The 21974-nt window shown below is 40.5% G+C and overlaps 1 protein-coding gene across 4 annotated transcripts in view; it reads left to right on the forward strand.

The window, feature by feature from the left end:
- Rnf216 (ring finger protein 216) overlaps nt 1-21974 on the forward strand; it is a 136220-nt gene that overhangs the window by 4675 nt on the left and 109571 nt on the right. For 2 of the 4 annotated variants that reach the window (XM_036172146.1, XM_036172147.1), the window contains exons 2-5: nt 10724-10850; nt 15216-15349; nt 18717-19505; nt 20542-20618. In XM_036172146.1, coding sequence (XP_036028039.1) covers nt 10784-10850; nt 15216-15349; nt 18717-19505; nt 20542-20618 — 1067 coding nt within the window. In that variant the 5' untranslated portion in view covers nt 10724-10783. The remainder of the gene's footprint in view (nt 1-10723; nt 10851-15215; nt 15350-18716; nt 19506-20541; nt 20619-21974) is intronic. The other 2 variants (XM_036172149.1, XM_036172148.1) reach the window with 2 other exon arrangements.

The following is a 21974-nucleotide window of genomic DNA, read 5'->3' on the forward strand; positions in this document are numbered from 1 at the left end:
AAGAATGGCTCAGCTGTTAGAAAGAGCTGCTCTTGCAGAGGGTCTGGGTTTGGTTCCCAGCACCCATGTGGGGGCTCACAAACACCTGTAACCCAAGTTTCAGTGCCTCCTTTTGGCCTCTCTTAGGCACTGGGCACACACATAGTACACATACATACATTTGTGTGCATAAAATTAAAATAAAAAATAAACCTTAAAAAAAATGTTTCTAACCAACCAGAGGATTGTGAATTTAAGTTTTGGTGTGAGTCCTAAAAAGGGGGGGGGGGGAGTACTGATAATAGGACTTATAGATTCCTTATTGTCTGAACACTTAATATTTGTAAACATGGATATTATACCTTAATTATTTATTTTATTTTCTGTATTTTAAAATTAACACACTAAATTTTCTTATTTTGAACTCATCATCTTGTTTGTTAGTGGCTTCACCATTTCTTCAGCCACCTGATCTCACCGTAGAGGGCAGCTTAGACTCCTTTCTTTCTTTTACCCTCATAGCCAATTATATTCAAAATCCCACCAAATCTAATTCTGTAGTCAGTATCTTGTGTCCCCTCCCCTTATATACCATTATCGCTAATTTAGGCTTGATGGGCTCTTGTTTGCTGGATTTCCTGGCACAAGATGTCCCTGCTTTGCCCATTGCAACAAAGCTGATTTTCCTCATGAAGCTGTTCTGTTTCCCACTGGCTGGAAAACATAAGTTGAACTCCAGTTTAGCCTTGCATCAACACCACAAACTACCTCAAAACATACTGGCTTAATATATTTAATCTGTTGACAGGAGAGAGAGAGAGAGAGAGAGAGAGAGAGAGAGAGAGAGAGTGAGTGTGTGTGTGTGTGTGTGTGTGTGTGTGTGTGTGTGTGTGTGTGTTTTGAGCCTGGGTCTTGATATGTAGACCAGGCTGAAGATAGTGTGATCCTCCTTCCTCTACATCTGGAGTGCTAGAATTCTAGAGAAGCACCACCACCATACCCAGCTTTTTTACAGTTACATGAATGTAGAGATAGAAGAGGACTCCCCTGGTGCATGTTGACAGCCAAGATGACTATGGTGGGAAGAGCCACTTAACTTCTAAGATGGTTTTTTTCACTCAAAACCCTTGTCAAGATCAGAGACTGCTAGAAGGCTTTCGTTTACTGTCTCTGTAGTACCAGGGGTTTCCATGTGACTCCAGCTGACCATGCAGACTTCTTATCTGGAGACTTAGGCTCCCAGAGCTGTTGACCAAAGTGTCTATGCTCTTAAAGGCTAAGCTTGATTCTAACACAGCACTTGGTGTTATTTACAGTGACTAACCTTGCTAAACTGTCCCTGTCTACTTGTCCTACCCTGATTAGGATAATTTCTGTGTGTATGTGTGCATATAGAGACTAGAAATCAGCTTCCTCAGGAGCTGTTCACATTATTCTCTCACTGGCCAGGAACATGTCAAATAGCCTACACTGTCTAGCTAGTGAGCTACACAGATCTACCACCCTAACACTGGAATTTCAAGTTTGGGCCACCATATCTGGGGATCACAACTGGGTTCTCAGTGCTTACATGGCAAATTGTACTAACTGCCTGTCTCCCCAGGCTCAGATGATTTATTTATTGCATGAATATCACATATGTACTTAATTTATATGCATGCTTTCTCTCACTGCTTCAAGTTTCTTTTAAAAAACTGCATGTGTGGAAGGTTGGGGGGTGTTTTACCAGCATGTATATGTATGTACTGTTTGCATTCAGTGCCTACAGAAGCCAGGAAGAGGACATTGAATCCCAGGGAACTACAGTTAAAGGTGGTTCTTAGCCACCACATGAGAGCTGGGAATTGAACCTCTGGTCCTCTGGAAGAGCAGTCAGTACCCTTAAGCACTGAGCCATCTCTCCAGCCCACATTGCTCTAAGTTCTTTAAAGCAGTATCCATTTGGGATTTTCTTTGTATATCTTCCTCATGCATCATAAAATCTTTATGCCATGCAGCAAACCCACACTAAATATTTGCTGAGTTCTTTAATACTTTGGCTTTTCAAGACAGGGTTTCTCTGTGTAGCCCTGGCTGGCTCTGTAGACCAGACTGATCTAGATCTTACAAAGATCCAACTGCAGCCAGGCGGTGGTGACACACACCTTAAATCCCAGCACTCAGGAGGCAGAGGCAGGTGGATCTCTGTGAGTTCGAGGCCAGCCTGGGCTACAGAGTAAGTTCCAGGACAGCCACGACTGTTTCACAGAGAAACCCTGTCTCCAAAAACAAAAACAAAACAAAACAAAAAAAGATCCAACTGCCTCTGACTCCTGAGTGCTGGGATAAAAGGGTGCACCACCACCATACACACCTTATGTTTTTAAATTTATTGTGGGCCAGTGAGATAGCTCCATCAATAAAGGTGCCTGCTGCCAAGACTCATGACCTGAGATCTATCTCTGGGACCCCTATGTTAGAAGGAGAGAACTGACTCCTGCAAGTTGTCACCTGACTTTCTTATAGGTGTATAGATACACATAAATAAGTATGATACATTTAAAAAAATTTTTATACCAACTTAGTATAGAAAAATCAGAAAATATGTGGATATAAAAACAATGACATTAACCTTTTTGTTGTTTTTCGAGACAAGGTTTCTCTGTGTAGTTTTGGCGCCTTTCCTGGAACTCTGTAGCCCAGGCTGGCCTTGAACTCACAGAGATCCGCGTGCCTCTGCCTCTGCCACGGTGTTCTGATGCTTCCTTGTTGGTTGGTTGGTTTTGTTTTTCGTTTGTTTGTTTGTTTCTGAGTGTAGCCCTGGTTGCCCTGGAACCAGCTCTGTAGACCAGGTTGGTCTCATACTCAGAGGTCCACCTGCCTCTGTGCTGGGATTATTGCTGTGTGCCACCACCACCCACCCAGCTTAAAGACAGGGTTTAATGAGCCCAGGCTGGGCTCAAACTCACTCTGTAGTAAAGGAGACATTGAATCTACTGCCTTGGCCTCCCAAATGCTGGGATCACCACATTCAGCTTTTATTTGCTAGATAATATATTTACTGCTTGTCATCATTTTAACATGACCTTTAAAAAATTATAGAAGCTAAGGAGACAGCTAAGTTGGTTAGAGTGCTGGCTGTGAAAGCATGAGGACTTAAGTTTGATCCCCAACACCTCTGTAAAAAGCTGTAGTGCAATCACTTATAATCCCAGTATATTCTCCAGGGAATTGGAGACAGGTGGCTCCCTGGGACTTGTTGGCTAGCTAACCTAGCTGTATTGGTGAGCCCCAGTTTCTCAGAGAACCTGTCACAAAACCAAAGATGGAAAGTGCTTGAGGAATGACACCCCACCTCTGATCTCCACCCACATGTAGCACACATCACACACAATTATGAACTCTCATTTATACACACTGAAGTGTTTTATGCCAAATCAATACTTACCTTTATTGAAGGTCAAGATTTTCTGGTTTTTGTTGCTGTTGTTTGTTTTGTTTTTTGTTTTTCGAGACAGGGTTTCTCTGTAGCTTTGGAGGCTGTCCTGGACTAGCTCTGTAGACCAGGCTGGCCTCGAACTCACAGAGATCCACCTGCCTTTGCCTCCCGAGTGCTGGGATTACAGGCATGCACCACCACTGTCCAGCTGTTGTTGTTTTTTAAAGATTTATTTATTTATTTATTATGTACACAGTATTCTGCCTGCATGTGTCCCTACAGGATAGAAGAGGGCACCAGATCTCATTACAAGTGGTTGTGGGGAATTGAACTCAGGACCTCTGGAAGAGCAGTCGGTATTCTTAACCATTGAGCCATCTCTCCAGCCCAAGATTTTCTGTTTTAGGTCAGTGGAAACTTCTCCAGACTTGTTTTCTAGTTCTGACAGGACCCAGTCTTGACATATAGTCTTTAATGTCTGAGTGACAGGGTGCTCCAGACTCATTTTCTATATCTCTTGCCTACAACCTGGAGTTCATAATTGTCCAAAATTACTTTTGGTGAGAAAATTTCAAAAATTAGAGGAAACCCTGTTTTGCAGTTTTTCTCCATTGCCTTCAAAAAGTTACTTTATGTATTTAGTCTTTAGGCTTTATATAAAAAGGTTTAAAAGTTGGTCTATACATGCTGAGTTATGGCCAGAATGAAAGTAATAGTTATATTAGTAATAGTTCTGGTCTTGGTTGATTGTGAACATTGTAGACATTAATACAGGAAACATAGTTAGAAAATGCCTCACATAACACCCTCACTTTAGTTTGTTGTTACATTGTTGCCTTCTCAAACAAAATAAAGGATCATAATTCAGCTATCTGATGAATACCACTCCCTTAGTACATCATCCTTATAATTGTATAAGATTTTAATTTCAACTTTAGAAAAAGGTTTTGTTATTCCCAAAACTTGGGGACCCCCCAAAAGAACACCACAGAGACTGAATCCCCTATGTAAAAGCAAAAAACTCTTATTTCAAGCCCTGAGCTTGGTCTCTGTCTAACAGTGGTTGAAAGCAGAGAGCCCCAAGCCCAAGTGGGGTCGGGTTTTTATCATAGCAGAGGTTGGGGTGAGGGGATTTCCAGGGTTTAGGACCTTGATTGGTTGACATTTGTCCTAGGGAAATGGGTTTGTAATATCTGTAAAAGGGAAATAGGTATATGCTAGGCTCAAGGACATCTTATTTAATCTTCCCTAATGGTTGGAATGTTTGGGATGTCAGGTTCTTCCCCTTAGATGCTGTCCCATCCCTAGGTAGTGTCGTCAGCTTATGGCTTTTCTTGGATCCAAGTTGTTGCCTGCCAGTAAGCTTGTTATGGCAGCTGTGTGGTTAAGCTGTTTTGGAACCCCCACAGTTTTAAGTTGGAGTGTTCATTCATCTAAAGTTTAGACTTGACTTCATCATTCATTTACTGTGCTATAGATCGATTCTTTAACTCTTCATGTGTTACACTGTCTGGCATTTGGGATAAAAAAATTGACTTTATTACAGTTCTGGAGGCTAGATGGGAAAAGGATTGCCAGTCTGGTTGGCTCTCATGAAGGCTTTCCTTTAGGATACAGACAGTTTTGGTCTCCCCAGTGACAGTGGAGTGAAAACCTAAGCTCTCTGATTCCGCTGCTTCAGAGGGTGCCAAACCATAATTGGACTTTACCCCTTGACCTTCTGTTATTACCTCCCAAAGGCCCTGCCTGCAGCTACTCTCCTAGTGAAGGATTGGAATCAGTGCAGGAGACAGTTTCTCTTAATGAAGGTTTTTTTGGGGGAGGGAGGTGGGGGCGGTTAAGAAGCTCTTTGAGCATCTTTAGGTGGTAAACTCTCTGCATGTCTAAAAAAAAATTTAATTTAGTCCTCACTTAGAACTGTTTTAACTGATTAATTCTAGTTTCATATTAATTTTTTATAACCCTTTGAAAGTAGTTTCATTAGCTGCAAAATTATTCCTTCTAAAGAGCCAATTGTTTTATCTCTACAGTTTTTAATGGTTTTAATCCTGGTCATTAGGACACATTTAGATATGCTTTTATTTTTACTCATGCTAAATAGTTGTACTTTCAGTCATGAAGAAGTATCTGAGTTCAAGGCAAGCCTGGTCTATAAAGTAAGTTCCACGACAGCCAGGGCTACATAGAAAACCTGTCTCGAAAAAGAAAGAAAATGAGTAAAATAATCTTACCCAGGTATGTGGTGGCACATGACTTTAGTCCTAGTTCTTGGGAGGCAGTCAGTCAGTTCTCTGTGAGTTTGAGGTCAGCCTGGTCTACATAGTGAAATCCAAGCCATTACTCAGGGCTACACAGTGAGACCATGTCTCAGAATGACAGACAGTTGGCATCCTCCGTAGGGATAGGACTGGGAACTAAATGCAAATGGCCCTGCTGCCAAGGGTGGAACTGGTCCAGAAACATTACAGCTCTACTGATACTTGTTACAGTGTTTCTGGCAACCCCCAACAAGCACAAAGACAGTTTCCGGGTTCACTCCAATAAAGAAAAGTCTGAGAGAATTCAGCAGATTATTAAAAAGAGCCATTGAAGATGCTGACTGAATCCTGAATAAATATTAAAAGAAATATAGCCAGGTGGTGGTGGCGCACACCTTTAATTCCAGCACTGGGGAGGCAGAGCCAGGTGGATCTCTGTGAGTTCGAGGCCAGCTTGGTCTACCAAGTGAGTTCCAGGAAAGGCGCAAGGCTACACAGAGAAAAACCCTGACTCGAAAAACCAAAAAAAAGAAAAAGAAAATATAAAACAAAATTCCGAGATTCTGCAGCCCTCAGCCAGTCAGTCCTCCAGACATTTGAGGTTCAGAAGCCTGTCTTTGGGAACTAAGCAGCAATTCTAGATTGTCCTTCGGCCTTGTTAGCTACAAGCAAAATATCATAGGAGAAGGTGATGTTTGCTCAGGCGGCCATGTTACTAGCATCTTTTTTTATATTGGTTCTTCCATCCAGGAATGGTAGGATTTAAGGGGAATACAGTGTTTTGTCTGCCCCCCCCCCCCCATCACACTCTTTCTATTCTTTGTTTTGTTTTGTTTTTCAAGACAGGGTTTCTCTGTGTAGCTTTGCGCCTTTCCTGGAACTCACTCTGTAGACCAGGCTGGCCTCAAACTCACAGAGATCCCCCTGCCTCTGCCTCCCGAGTCCTGGGATTAAAGGCGTGCAGCACCACCACCCGGCTTCTTTCTGTTCTTTTACTGTGAAAGCAGTTTATGTATGCTGGACATCCTTATACCATTCTGAGCCACAAAGCCAAAGCCAATGTCACCTCAGATGACTTATTTTGTTGTTTTGTTTGTTTGTTTTGTTTTTGTTTTTTCAAGACAGGGTTGCTCTGTAGCCCAGGCTGGCCTCGAACTCACAGAGATCCACCTGCCTCTGCCTCCCAAGTGCTGGGATTACAGGCATGCACCACCACTGCCTGGCCTTTTTTTTTTTTTTTTTTTTTTTAAAGATTTATTTATTATTACATATGTAGTGTTCTGTCTGCACGTATCCCTGCAGGCCAGAAGAGGGCACCAGATCTCATTACAGATGGTTGTGAGCCACCATGTGGGTGCTGGGATGCTGGGAATTGAACTCAGGACCTTTCGAAGAGTAGTCAGTGCTCTTAACCTCTGAGCCATCTCTCCAGCCGGTCAGATGACTTCTTATACAGAGGAAATTGGGCTTCAGAAGCAGGCAGCTATGGATCTGAATCCCAGAGCATACACAGCCTCTCTTAGGTGCTGCCTGCTACTGAGTTTCCTCCTAAGGAAGGACGGGCATTGTACATAGAACCTTGAGAGGAAGCTACAGCGCTGTTCCCGCTCCTACTTCTAGCTTTGCTCTTCCATACTCTGCATCTTTTCTTAATAACTCTGTGAGTTTGTCCTGTCCTAGCTCAGAGCGTCACCAGCCATATTTGTACCAAGGCATGCCCTACAGTCTGCAAATTGCTGTTCCTCCCCACCCTTTCTCTCCTTACCCAGAGCATGAAGTCCTGGTCCTTGAGGTTGTAAAATATATAATATGCTGGATGGAATGCTCCCTGGGTATACTCAGCCAGCAGGATGAGCTGCTGCCTACTGTGTCCTTTGGTTAGGCGAGTTAAAGTGACATCTGCCTCTGCAAAACTGATTAACAAATAAGTAAATGTATCAATTTGTGACAGTTCAGGAAAAAAAAAATCTTACCTTTTAAAGTATCCCTTTACAGCTGGGTCTTTTAAAGTATCCCTTTACAGCTGGGTCGTAGTGGTGCACACCTTCAATCCCAGCACTTGGGAGGCAGAGCCAGGCGGCTCTCTGTGAGTTCAAGGCCAGCCTGGTCTACAGAGCGAGATACAGGACAGGCACCAAAACTACACAGAGAAACCCTGCCTTGGAATATATATATATATATAATATATATATATATATATATTATATATATATCCCTTTACATCAGTGACTCTCAAATTTCCTAATGCTGTGACCCTTTAATATAGTTCCTCATGTTGTGGTGACCCGAAATCATAAAATTAGTTTTGTTGCTACTTCAGTTGTAATGTTGCTACTGTTATGAATCATAATGTAAATACCTGTGTTTTCGGCTAGTCTTAGGTGACCCCTGTAAAAGAGTTTGACTCCCAAAGGGGTTTTTGACCCACGTGTTGAAAACCTCTGTTTTGCATAATTTCTTTTCTCTTTCTGAATTCTCTGGTACTTTTGTGATAGAATATTTGTCTTCTATGAAAACCTCTCCTTAACATTTTTTTAGTATAATCTGTATTCAAATGACATGAACAGATAACTGAGGGTATAGTTTGACCCTTTCCCAGTTTGATCCATCTCAACAAATGCATGTACTAGACACCTCATCGAGCTCTAGAACACTTCTGTCGCCCCCAAAAAGTTGCTTCATACTCTTTGAGGTCACCTTTCCTTCTACAAAGCAGCTTTTGATTTTTTTTCATTATAAATTAGTTTCTCCATCTGGACAGACCTGTAATCCCAGTGTTTTGGAAATGAGAGTGAAGGATTGTTATGAGTTCAAGGCCTATCTGGGCTAGAGTGAAGCCCTGTCTGAAAAACAAACAAGCAAGCAAAACAAAAACAAAAAAACAAAAAACAAACAAACAAACAAAAAAAACCATAGTGGCGCACGCCTTTAATCCCAGCACTCTGGAGGCAGAGACAGGAGGATCTCTTAAAGCCAGCCAGGGCTACACAGTGAGACTGCCTCAAAAAAATTTTAGAAGCCAAAAAAGAGGTGTATATTTATATGTAATTCGTGTGTGTGTGTGTGTGTGTGTGTGTGTGTGTGTGTGTGTGTGTGTGTTTTCACACTTGTAGATCCTTTTTTCTTTGTTAGTTTGTTTTTTCCAGACAGGATTTCTCTGTCCTTGAGTTCTGCCTACTGAATGCTGGGATTAAAAGGCGTGCACCCTCCCCCCCAAGGCTCACACTTGTAGATCTTTATTGCAATGCAATATTAGGCTTGTGGAAGGTGTAGTTCAGTTGGTAGAGTGATTGCCTGCCTAGCATGTGCAAGGCCTTGAGTTCCCCAGTGCTTAAGTTTGTCAGTCAGTAATTTTAAAATTCAATTTTTTTGTGTGTCACCATTAGCTCTCTTATTAAAATGTTTAGGAAGTAAATTTAAATCATGTTGTGAAAGTCCTGTAAAACACTGGTTTTAATGATGCATACCTTTAATCCCAGCTTCGTCTACAAAGAGAGTTCCAGAAAAGCCAGGGCTACACAGAGAAACCCTGTCTAAAAAAAAAAAAAAAAAAAACAAGAAAGAAAGTATTGTACCACAAAAATTATTTTTCTCCTGGGACTGAAGATTGAACCTAGGCCCTATCCCTGCTAAGTAGGAGCTCTACCACTCAGCTCTTTTCCAAACCTCTTTATTAAAAAGTAAAATTGTTTCAGGAAAAAAGAAATGGCATGTGAACTGTATTCCCTTGTTGTGTTTCTTTGATTCATCATACTGTTTCTGAGATTCATCCTTGTTGCATATGTTGTGTTAATTCTTTTTTTAAACAATATTTTCACTAATTTGAGAGTTTCATGCAGTATATTTTGAACATATTAACTCCCCCTAATATTAATTCCTTCTTTTTGCTGAGTAGTCTATATTGCAAAGTATCTACCAATTGAACTGTTTTTCAGTTGCTGGAGACCTGGGTTACTTTCAGTTATTATCTGTAATGAAAGCAGATATATACATTTAATTTTATTTATTACACTTTATTTGTTTTACATGTGTACACATGGACCTAAGGAAGTCAGGACAGTTTGTAGAGGTTGATTCTCTTCTTCATCATGTAGGTTCCAGAAACCAAATCATCCCCAGGCTTAATGCTAGGCACCTTTACCCATCTCTCTGGCCTCTGAACATTGGTTTTTATTTTAGATGGTTTTATTTTAGATTGTTATGATGTTTTTAAAGTTTATGTATGTATGAGGAGGCCAGAAGAGAGTATGGGATTGTTTGAAGCTGGAGTTACAGGCTGTTGTGAGCTGCCCAGCGTGGGTTCTGGGTTCCAAATGAAGGTCCTCTGAAACAGCATCAATGTGCCAGGCCAGCACGTGGGGCCAGATGTGCCAGGCCAGCACGTGGGGGCCAGATGTGCCAGGCCAGCACGTGGGGTCAGAGTACAACTTTCAGTCAGTTTTCTCATTTCATCCTGTGGATCACAGGGTCATCTCAGGTAGTCAGGCTTCATGGCAAGCATTTTTCCACAGAGCCTTCTTGCAGGCCACCTGACCATTCCTGCACATACTTGCTAGGGTTTTTGTTTGTTTTTGGCAGGGGGTAGGGGGAGGTAAAATTCCTTGGGACAAAATAATACTATAGGTATACATTTACATTGATAAAGATACATATTTGACTTTTAAAACTGCCACTTTCATATTTTAACTATTACAATGAACTCTGTATGGAAATTCCTTGTGGGGATTTTTAGAATCCTGTTTTTTGTTTTTGAGTCAGGGTTTTTCTCTGTGTATCTCAGGCTGGCCTTGGACTTCATGGTCATCCTGCCTCTCCCCACTCTCCCCAGTCAAAGGATTTCAGGTCTGTACTGCCTTTGGTTGGTTGGTTGTTTTTTTTTTGTTTTTTTTTTTTATTTAAAGACAGGGTTTCTCTGTGTAGCCCCTGGCTGTCCTGAACTCACTATGTAAACCAGGTTGTCTTTGAAGATGCACCTTCCTCTGCCTCCCAAGTGCTGGGATTAAAGATGTGCACCACAACCTCCCAGCTTATACTGCTGTTGTTAATGCTGTTTTCTTTTCTTTTTCAGACCAGATGATCACCATGTTTGGGTACTAACATTCACATATATTGATATTGGAATTTGAAAATGGCAGAGGGAAACAACAAAGAGGAGGTCATTCACTTGAACAACTTTCACTGCCACCGGGGAAAGGGTAAAGTGCTTTTCCTTCCCCTTTACTCAATGCTTTTTCTTTATTGTGATGGCGGTACCTTCTCTGCTCTATGCCATTTATAAATCGGAGAGGTTCCACTGTTAGACCTAGAACATCAGGCACAAAATGTCAAACTAGAATTACGCAGATTTGTACTGTAGTGATTTGTCCCTAGAGGTGTTTGAGGAAATGGAGATCACACAGGAGCACTTTGGGCCCATCAAATCTAAAATTAATTTGACAGTGTTAGGCATTCTTGTTCTTAGATACTTACTTTCTTTTCTTTCTTGCTGTAGGATTCTGGCTTAGCCTCATTGAGAATATTAGGGCATAGTTCCCCCTCCTCCCCCAGGGTTTCTTCGTGTAGCTTTGAGCCTTTCCTGGAACTTACTCTGTATCGAGGCTGGCCTTGAACTCACAGAGATCTGCTTGCCTCTGCCTCCCAAGTGCTGGGATTAAAGGCATACACCACCATTGCCCTGCTTTGTTCATTGTTTTATAGTCCTTAAAATTTTGACAAATTCATTGATTTGCAAAGAGCAAAAGAGTACCTGCATTTCCATAACATTTCCTAAATGTATATGAAATTTCTTGTCAAATCTGAGTGTACATTTATTTATACTTGGTCTAAAAGAGAAAAAAATCATACTGATAAAGAGAATCCTTAATGTATTCTTTTTTTTTTTTTTTTTTAGTACAAATTCCATGGAAAGGCTAAGCTAGCTTTGTTTTTTCTTTTGATATTTTATGGTTGTGAAGATGATTTTTTTTCCTAGTATGAAATAAGTCACGTGCCCTCAGCACATCTGAAGCATAGGAAATTTTATTAAGTGAATAAATTTAGAGGAAACAGAGGCTTTCAAATGTACAAGTTGTAAGTACAAAAGAAATACTGAATTTAAGATTTTGTTAATAATGTATTACAACTTGATAGTGATTATAGCCATAACTTGTGATTCAGAAAGTTTGAAATCTTTTTTTTATTTCTGTATATGCATATTGAATTATTGTTAGAATTTTTTAATTGAGCCTTAAATATGGTTGAATAGTTTTCTTCAAAATCAATTACTAGGCTGGGTGTAGTGGCACATGCTTTTAATCCTAGCACTCAGAAGGCAGAGGCAGGTGAATCTCTTGCAGTTTGAGGCCAGCCTGGGCTGCATAGTTCCAGAATAGCCAAAGCTACACATGAGACTCTATCTCAAAAAAACTCATAGATAGACAGACAGATAGGCAACTACTTCCTTTAGGAAAATTATTGACTTGGGAAATACATTTTTGTTCAACAAATATAAACATGCTATACACATCATAAGCATGTTTGGTGTGTAGAGTTGATTAGCAATTTTTTTGTGTGCCAGTCTCTTAAGTTTTTTTCTTAAGAGTTCTAAAAAGTGAACGTGGGATCTTATAATTGTGAGCAGACAGTTTCTGCCACCCTATGAAGATTCCTCTGTGTTTCTTTGCAGTCTTGCTTCATTCCATCTTGACCTCAGGAGGCCACTAATCTGCTTTGTGTCACTACTCATAAATGGAACCACAGTACACTTTTTGGGGGGTGGGGTCTAGAATTCTTTTGCCCAGCATATTGGAATTAAGACAAATCAATTACAAGTTATTATTTTTAAGATTTATTTATTTATGTATTTGGATGTTTTGTCTGCATGTATATCTGAACATCAGAAGAGGCCATTCGATTCAGTTATAGGCAGTTGTGAGTGCTGGGAAATGAACTCAGGACTTTTAGAAGAGTTGCCAGTGCTCTTAATCACTAAGCCATCTTTCCAGCCCCACAAGTTCTTATTCTTATATATATAGAAGATAAGAATAGACTTGAGGCAGTGGTGACACAACACACCTTTAATCCCAGCACTTAGGAGGCCTAGGCAGGTGGATCTCTTGAGTTCAAGGCCAGCCTGGTCTACAGAGCAAGTTCCAGGACAGCCAGGGAGACACAGAAACTCTGTCTCGGAAAAAAAAGAAAGAAAAAAGAATAGACTACAGACTAACTCATCACAATGGAAATTGGTGTTTTGAAGAAAAATTTAAGTCCTAAAAATGCATGTATTGTATATCAAGTAAAGCTGGAAAAGTAAGAGTCCAAGTCAGGGATCAGCAAATATTAAGGTCCAAATTAAGGTCCAAATAATAAGTACTGCCTTGCAGACAATGTATCTCTGTTGCACCAACTTAGCAATATGATTTGTCTCCTAAGATGGAACATATGCTTACCCTTGTGACTCAGCATTTCCATTCCTAGAATGTTCCCAACTGAAATGAGCACACCAAAGCTTGTACATAACAGTAGTATCCAAAATAGCCCATATTAGCACCAACTCAGACGTCCATCAAGGGAAGAATGAATAATTTATGATGTATTCACAGTGCAGATTCACATGTAGCAAAGAGAACAACCATCATAGCAGTAGGGATGTATCTCAATCATGTGCTTTGCAAGAGAGGCAGATACAGAAGAATCCCTACTTAGAAGCAACCAAAACTAATCTGTAGAATTAGAAATCCTCCTTTTGAGGAGGATAGAGGACAGTGATGGGAAGAGGCACAAGAAGGGTGCTAATGGGCTAGAAATAGTCCCTGATCTTGTCATGGTTACATGGGCATTTTGTGGCAATTCATGGAGCTATACCCTTGATTTGTAGTGCTTGCTTGCTTAAGACTACACAGTGAGTTCCATCCTAGCCTGAACTACCTACAGTGTAAGACCCTGTCTAAAAGGAAAAACAAAGTTAGGGCTAGGGACATGCTCAGTGATGGTGCTCTTGCCTAGCATTCATGAAGCCCAAGGAGACAGATGGCTCAGTGGGTAAAATTGCCTGCTGTGTAGGACCTTTATTTGGTTTCCTTCTCTGTCCCCCAGAACCCACATAAAGCCAGACATGATAGTGCATGTCTGTAATCCTGGTGGTTCTAAAGCAGATGGGAGGTGGAGACAGGAGAATGTCCAGAAGTTTCCAGGCCAGCTAGTCTGATATACACAGCAGTGAACAAGAATCCTCAGACAAGGTAGAAAACAAGGACTAACAACATCTGATGTCCTCTGACCATGTGCTCTCATGTCACTTTCACACAGGAGCTCATGTGCTCACATATACCACAGAAATTTATTTAAAAAAAAAGGCTTGGCACAGCATTGTGTATCCATTATCTAACTGCTGGGGATTTAGAGACAGAAGGGATCCTAAGACCTCACTGACCAGTCAGTGTGACTGAATCAGAGAGTGTTCCAGGTTAAATGACTGATTCTGTCTCTAGAAAATAAGGTGGAGAGTAATTGAGGATGACACTTGATATTCCTCCTCTATCCTTCACACACAAGTGCTTGTGGTCCCCCTGCACCCAAATACATAAATTTTTCTTTAAGAAAAAAGGTAAGAATAGATATCCCCAAACAATGAGGAAATAGTCTCCACGGATGCATCCACACCCACCCATAAACAGAATAGAGAGAGTGAGAAAAACTATCAGCCCTCTTCATTTGCAGACCTGAGTCTTTGGATTTAACTAGCAGTGGTTCATTTAAAAGAAAAGCAAGCAAGCGAGTTAAAATTGTCCAGTGTCACAGATGCCAGGTGATTGCTGGGTAGATGCTAAGTAAGTATTTGATTCAAGTGGAAGTTTTGTTTAAATAGTTTATGTATAAAGTAAGCTGATTTTGAGTGATAGTTTTTTTCAGATGTAGCTGTTTAAATTAATAAAATAGTCTTTATTTAAGGAGTAAGCTGGCAGTTCTATGACAATGTCATAATTAAAACAATTTCATATGTGAAAAAAGAAACTTGCATTTGGCCTGAGCTCATTCAGAAAAGTTGGTTTTGTGTTTGTTTTTGAGGCAAGTTCTCACTCCTTCAGGCTAGGTTCCAAAACTTTCTATGCCTAGAGGATGGCCTTGAATTCCTTTGATCTTCCTGAGTCCTAGAATCTCAGGCATGCACCAAGGCAGCCACCAAAAAAGAACCGATTAAATGCCTGTATTCCTAGTACTCGAAAGGCTGAGGTAGAAGATTGCCAGGAATTTGAGGCTTGTCTGGTCTGCATAGCTAGCCAGCCGAGGCTGTAACATAAGACCCTAACATAAAACAAAACAAAACAAAAACCTTCAAGTTTCTCCCACCTAACATAAGAAAAAATTGATAGATCTTGAGCATTTTGTCTGGCATCTCTCAGTATTATTGGCAAAAATCAACATGGAAACAGTTCTTAGTGCTGGAGTCTCTGTGTGCTCAAGGTGGTAAGTTAACTGTTAGTAGCTTTGAATTTGGCTTGATTCTTGGGCTAATAGTGAATGTAGGGACTGAATGTGTTCATGCTATCCTCACAGTGACCATGTTTTCTGCTTCCCTGTAGAGTGGATGCGTGTCAGAGATGGGCCCATCACCATATCTGACTCCTCTGATGAGGAAGGGATTCCAATGCTTGTTACCCCAGCTACTGAGCAACATGAAGATGATGACCTGGATGATGATGTCATACTGACAGAAGTGAGTGTTTTATGGACTTGATGCTGACTTCATAAAAATAGTTTTTCTTTATTTTTTTATGGTTTTTGAATATATAAATAGAAAGCCTGCTCTTTTTACTTCTACTGTAGGTTTTCCAGTTTCCTTTTCATTTTGCATATTTGTGTCCCCCTCCCACCCTCTTTTTGTTGTTTTTGTTGTTGTTTTTTGACAGGGTCTCATTGTGTAGTTCAGCTGACCTGGAACTTGTTATATAGAATATATAGAACAGGCTGACCTTGAAATTACAGAGACTTAACCTATATCTCCTAAGTTGAGTGCTTGGACTACCACACTATTTTCTCCTGGTTTGGGGGAGTTTTTTTGTTTGTTTGTTTTTTAATTTATTTATTAATTATGTATACAGTGTTCTGCCTTCATATATGTCTGCATGCCAGAAAGGGGTACCAGATCTCATAGATGGTTGTGAGACACTTTGTGGTTGCTGGGAATTGAACTCAGGACCCCTGTTTTCCCTCCTTGCTTTTAATAATTTCACTTAAGATTTATTTTTATTTATGTGTCTGTCTGTGAGAATGAATATCACTTGTGTACAAGTATATTTGGCCAAAAGAGGACATCAGATCCCTTGCAAATGGAGTTACAAGCATTTATTTGTGAGCTGCTTGATACAGGCACTGGGAACCAAACTGGTCTTCTGGAAGAGCAGCAAGTGCTCTTAATAGTTGAGCCATCTTTTCAGCCCATTCCCTTTGTTTTCTTCATCCCTTACCGAAGAAAAGAGACAGCTCTGAAAGTTGCCTGCTGGTGCTTGCATTTGTTCTCTCATGCATGGATCTCTGCTTTGGTATTTGGTAGTACTCTTCTGTTTTATCGTGTTTGACACACTTTGTTTATTATGTGGTTTCTTTACTATTCATTGTGTGTGTTTTTTTGGTTTTTTGGGGGAGGCGGTTTTCAAGACAGTTTTTTTGTGTAACAGCCCTGGCTGTCCTGGAACTTATTCTGTAGAAGACCAGATTGGCCTCAAACTCACGGGGATCCACCTGCCTCTGCCTTCTGTGTGCTGGGATTAAAGGTGTGCATCACCACACCCAGTTGCATATTTATCCTCTTAGTACAATCACATTGCAAATCAATGACTGCAAGCATATTATGCATGCTTCTAGTTTGTATGAGTGGTTTTAGTATAAATTGAGAATTATACAAATATTACCATAAACAGTTTCAGAACATTAACATTTAAAATATTTTAGGACATTTACACCCCAGAATCATCAGTTAGCCCTACTTGTTTCCCCCTATATTGACCCCATTCCACACCCTAAGCAAATAGTGATCTATAGATACACATTTTTTAGAAATCTCATCTAAGTTGTGTAGTATTATACTTGCCTTCTATAGCATATTTTCAAGTTTCATACATACTGTAGTGTATATTATTTATTTCCTTGTATTTTATTACATGTTATTTGATGTGTGTGTACATGCATAGCACATGTGGAGATTAAAGGTTCCTTCTTACACCATGTAGGTAGTAGGGATCAAACTAGGTCAGTTCATCTGTGTAAAGCATATAAATCAATAATAGCTTTTAGTATGTTTAATCTTGTATTTGTCATCACAGAGCAATTTTAGAATATTTTCATCACCTCATGAAGAAAACCTGATTTATTAGCTATCATCTCCAGTCACTTGCCCTCGGCAACCATTAGTCTAACTTCTTGCTGTTCTTATTGCCTATTCTGGATATTTCACATAAATAGAATCATGTTATGTGGTTCTTTGAAGTCTTTCACTTAGCATATTAGTGTTTTATTCCTTTTTTTAATTTTTAAAAATTTTTCCTATTTTTGATGGTGTGTGTGCGTGCGTGCGTTCCCCTGCACGTGGTGTTTTATGCATGTGAGTGCAGATGCCTGCAAGGTCAGAGGATTCAGATCCTCCAGGAGTGGGAATTACAGGTAGTTGTGAGCTTTCCAATGAGAGTTCTGCAAACTAAATTCTGTCCTCTGTGAAAACAGTATGTGTTATTAACTGCTGTATCATCTTCTCCGGCTCCTGTTTTTTGGTTGAGGTATGGGAAGGAGCATTGAGACGGGCACTTAATGTAGTCCTGGCTGTTCTGGGACTTTCTGTATAGACTCACTGGTCTTGAACTCCTATTCCCCCAGCCTCTGCCTCCCGTGCTGGGGTTAAAGACATGGGCCTGTCTACCAGGCCCCATTTGATTCCTTTTTATTGCCTAGCAATACTCTATCATGTACCTATATCATATTTTGTTTATGTACCAACAGATAATGGTCATTTGAATTGTACTTCTGACTCCCATGAATAATTCAGCTTTAAACATTTATGTAAAGGTTTGTGTGTGACTGTATATTTTCATTTCTATTTTTATATGCCAAGAAGTAGAGTTGCTGAATCACTGACAAACTGTTAAATTCCACCAGCAGCAATGCCATTTTACATTTCTACTAGCTTTAATTTTCTCTGTGTTCTTGTCAGTATCTTTTTATTGTGACTAGATGATACTGATTTTTGTGATTTGACTTACACTTCCCAGTGGCCAGTGATTTGTGTTGTGTTCATGTGCGGACAAATGGGCAAATGTGAGGGTCCATTCACTTATACACATATGGAGGCTTTCAGGGTTGTTGTTGTTGTTTGTTGTTGTTTTCCTCTACCTAATTTTTTTTTTTTTTTTTTTTGGTTTTTTGAGACAGGGTTTCTATGTGTAGCTTTGCGCCTTTCCTGGAACTCACTTGGTAGCCCAGGCTGGCCTCAAACTCACAGAGATCCGCCTGCCTCTGCCTCCTGAGTGCTGGGATTAAAGGCGTGCGCCACCACCGCCAGGCCCTAATTTTTTTTGATGCTGTCTCTCAGTGAACCCAGAACTCACCATTTTGCCTAGACTGGTTAGCCAGGAGGCCATTGCAATCTGTCTGTCTCTACCTCCTTGATGTTGGGATCACACACATGTCCTACCTAACCCAGCATTTTATCTGTGTGCTGGGCATTAAACTCAGGCCTGTGCTGTGTCAGACACTTCAACTGCCTGAGTGAGCTTTCTCCTCAGCTTCTACTTTGAGTCACATACCCTGTAGTTTGATCACTTTTCAATATTAGAATAAATGTGAATGATGTTTATGACATGTATGCCTTTAATCCCAGCACCTAAAAGGCAGAGGTAGGTGGATCTCTCTGAGTTTGAGGCTGGTCATGAGTACATAGTGAGACCCATACTACCTTAAAAAAGATGTGATAGTTTTTCACTCAGGGGATGCTTCTGCTTTTGTTTCTTTCCTGTCCTTTCACTGTAAGTACAGAAGCAGGCATACAGGAAAGAAACTGAAATTTTATTATGAAAATTTCATTTTTTTCTTAGAAACATAAACCTCAGACATCCCGACCCAATCTCATCAAACCAGCTGCCCAGTGGCAAGATCTGAACAGATTGGGAGAAGAAAGGCCTAGAAAGTCTAGAGCAGACTGTGAAGCAGATACCCACAGCTATTTTTCCTTTTGTAACAACTCACTGTTTGGTTCTGGGGCACAGGATGATTCTGAGGATGAATACGGTGAATTTCTGGATCTTGAGAGTGGCAAAAAAGGAGAAACCAAACAGACAGCAAACAACATTGTCAACCCCAGTTTGGAGCAGAACATCATTATATTGGGAGAAAATGGCCTCCTTTTCCCAGAAAGTGAGCCTTTAGAAGCTCAGAACCAATCATCTGAAGACTCAGAGACAGATCTCTTATCAAATCCTGGAGAGCCAACTGCCTCAGTAGATGACCAGGTAATTGAAGAAGAGTACTGGCTTGACCATCCATACTTCCAGGCTCTAAATACACAGCCTCAGGAGATAACAAACCAGGTTGTGCCCCAAGAGCGGAATTCTGAAGCAGAAATGGGCCCAATGTTCTTGCGCCATGATTTCCCAGAGCCAGCTTTTCCTAGGCCAGAACCCCAGCAAGAGGGGATTCCAGGCCCTGCTTCTCCTCAGCCAGCCCATCCTCTGGGAGAACTTGAAGACCAGCAGTTAGCAATTGATGAAGACCCTGGGCCAGTTTTCCCCCTGCCAGGATCCCAGCAAGCCAATTTGGAAAACATGTGGGGACAAGAAGCTACTGAAGCAGATCAAGAACTCATTACACAATTAGTGAAAGAAACAGTAAGTTTGTTTCTTTTTATTATGATTTAAGTAATACTGTACTACTAATATTCATACTGTTCTCTGTTCTGTCATTGCAGTATACAAATAAATGCCTTGTGTAAACTTTATTTTCCTAAGATATGTATATATCTAGAGTAAAAGAAAGGAGTCCAAATATCTCTGAAACCTGTGACCCACATCGTGCACTCTACCTTCAGGAAGTATTCTTGGTGCTAGCTCTGTTTCATGGCACCTGGTGCTGGCATTCCTGTAAACTCCAGTTTATAAAAGCCCCTGAGTTCCCATTTATTTGCTTAACTATATCTGGGCCATCTAATATAGCAGCCACTAGGTAGCCCCTGTGGGTATTTACATTTAAATCTCTGACAACTGAATAAGGTAACAAATTCTGTTTGCAGTGCATCAGTTATTTTAATAGTCTCAATTCTGTAGGATACTTGTAGTAAAGAGCAAAGCAGGTCTTTGTTTTCTAGGGTCAGCTGCTGTTTGCTTTCCCTAAGTCTCTAAATTAAATCTTAATTTGACACCTCTTTTTATTTGACACTGTAAGGTGTGTCCTTGAAGGCAGCCATGGGATTGTGTCTTTCTCATCTCTGGCCTGCATATTCAGTATTTATTGGAAGAATGAAGACTGGAGCAATAAAATGAGGCAGAGGATAGATGACCCCCAAGGCCTTTCTAGACCTCATCTGTATAATCTAACCTGGGAACTAAGGGCTGATTTTTTTTTTTAAGCCAGGCACAGAACTACTTTACAGCTATTCTCTGTTCTTTAGGCATTTTATACATTTTCTTCCATATAGTTTTTTTTAAATATTTATTTATTTATTATGTACACAGAAGAGAGCCCCAGATCTCATTACAGATGGTTGTGAGCCACCATGTGGGTGCTGGGAATTGAACTCAGGACCTCTGGAAGAGCAATCGGTGCTCTTAACCTCTGAGCCATCTTTCCAGCCCAGCCATACAATTTTTATCGCCTTCCAAAACCATTCTGAGGAACAAAGTATAAGAAATATTTATTCCTTTCTAGGAAGCAAGATTTCCAGATGTAGCAAATGGATATGTTAAAGAGATAATTCATTTGAAGAATTACTATGATTTGAATGTGTAAGTATTGCACTATGCTTGCTCGTGTGCTTGCTCGCGCTCTCTAGCTCTCTGTCTCTCTGGTGGTAAAGTATAGGTAACATTTTGGCCATTCTTTTTTTTTTTTTTTAAGATTTACTTATTTATTATGTATACAGAAGAGGGTGCCAGATCTCATTACAGATGGTTGTGAGCCACCATGTGGTGCTGGGAATTGAACTCAGGACCTTTGGAAGAGCACTCAGTGCTCTTAACCTCTGAGCCATCTCTCCAGCCCCAGTAGTAATTCTTATAATGCAAACTCCTTTTAGTCCTTTGGGTTTTACTGAGCACTACCCAGGCCAGCTTCACTACTGCTGTGCTGTGCTATGCTATGCTATCCTCTGTCTAGCCTTCTGATTTGACTTGGTTACTGGATTAAAAAAGCCTGGATAGTTGATTGCTTGACTCTTCACACTGTTGTGTCATTGTGTGTTAGCTTATGCTACTTCATCTTAGCTTGAAGAATTTCAACAGTAATATGCAGAATTATATTCAGCTGTTTATCACAGCAATACATCTTCACACAGTGTACAAATATCCCACAACACTCACTCCTGTAGATATGCTCAAAGTATTTTGGATTTTTCAAGACAGGATTTGATTTCTCTGTGTAGTTTTGGTGCCTGTCATGGATCTCACTCTGTAGACCAGGCTGGCCTCGAACTCACAGAGATCCACCTGCCTCTGCCTCCCAAGTGCTAGGATTAAAGGTGTGCACCACCACTGCCCGGCTCAAAGTATTCTTTTTTGTTTTTCCTTCTTTAAGATTAATTAATTAATTAATTTATTTATTTATTTATTTATTTATTTATTTATTATGTATACAGAAGAGGATGCCAGATCTCATTACAGATGGTTGTGAGCCACCATGTGGGTGCTGGGAATTGAACTCGGGACCTCTGGAAGAACAGTCAGTGCTTTTAACCTCTGAGCCATCTCTCCAGCCCCTCAAAGTATTTTTAATAGCTACTTTTCTTTCTATATTCTCTTGTTCCATGAAGTTTAAGTGTTACTCATTTCAGTGACTGCCTCTTGTGGAGAAAGCTCAGAGGAGTCTGTATTTGTCATTGTTTGTGTTCTGTTTGAGCTAGAATACTGCTGTGCAGCTTCAGCTAGCTTGGGACTTAGGATGTCTTCTGCTTCAGCCCTCCTGAGTCCTATGGTTATATATGTGCACCATACCATCAAAGTGAAACCAGAATCCTGATGTGATTGTCTTTATTATTTGCTTAGTTTTTCTGGGGTATAGCATCTTAATTCTTTTCTTTCTTTCTTTCTTTTTTTTTTTTTTAAGCTGAAGCAGTGTCAGAGTTGAGATCCTCCTGCCTCAGCCCT

This window comes from Onychomys torridus, chromosome 22, assembly GCF_903995425.1.
Source record: "Onychomys torridus chromosome 22, mOncTor1.1, whole genome shotgun sequence".
NCBI lineage: Eukaryota > Metazoa > Chordata > Mammalia > Rodentia > Cricetidae > Onychomys > Onychomys torridus.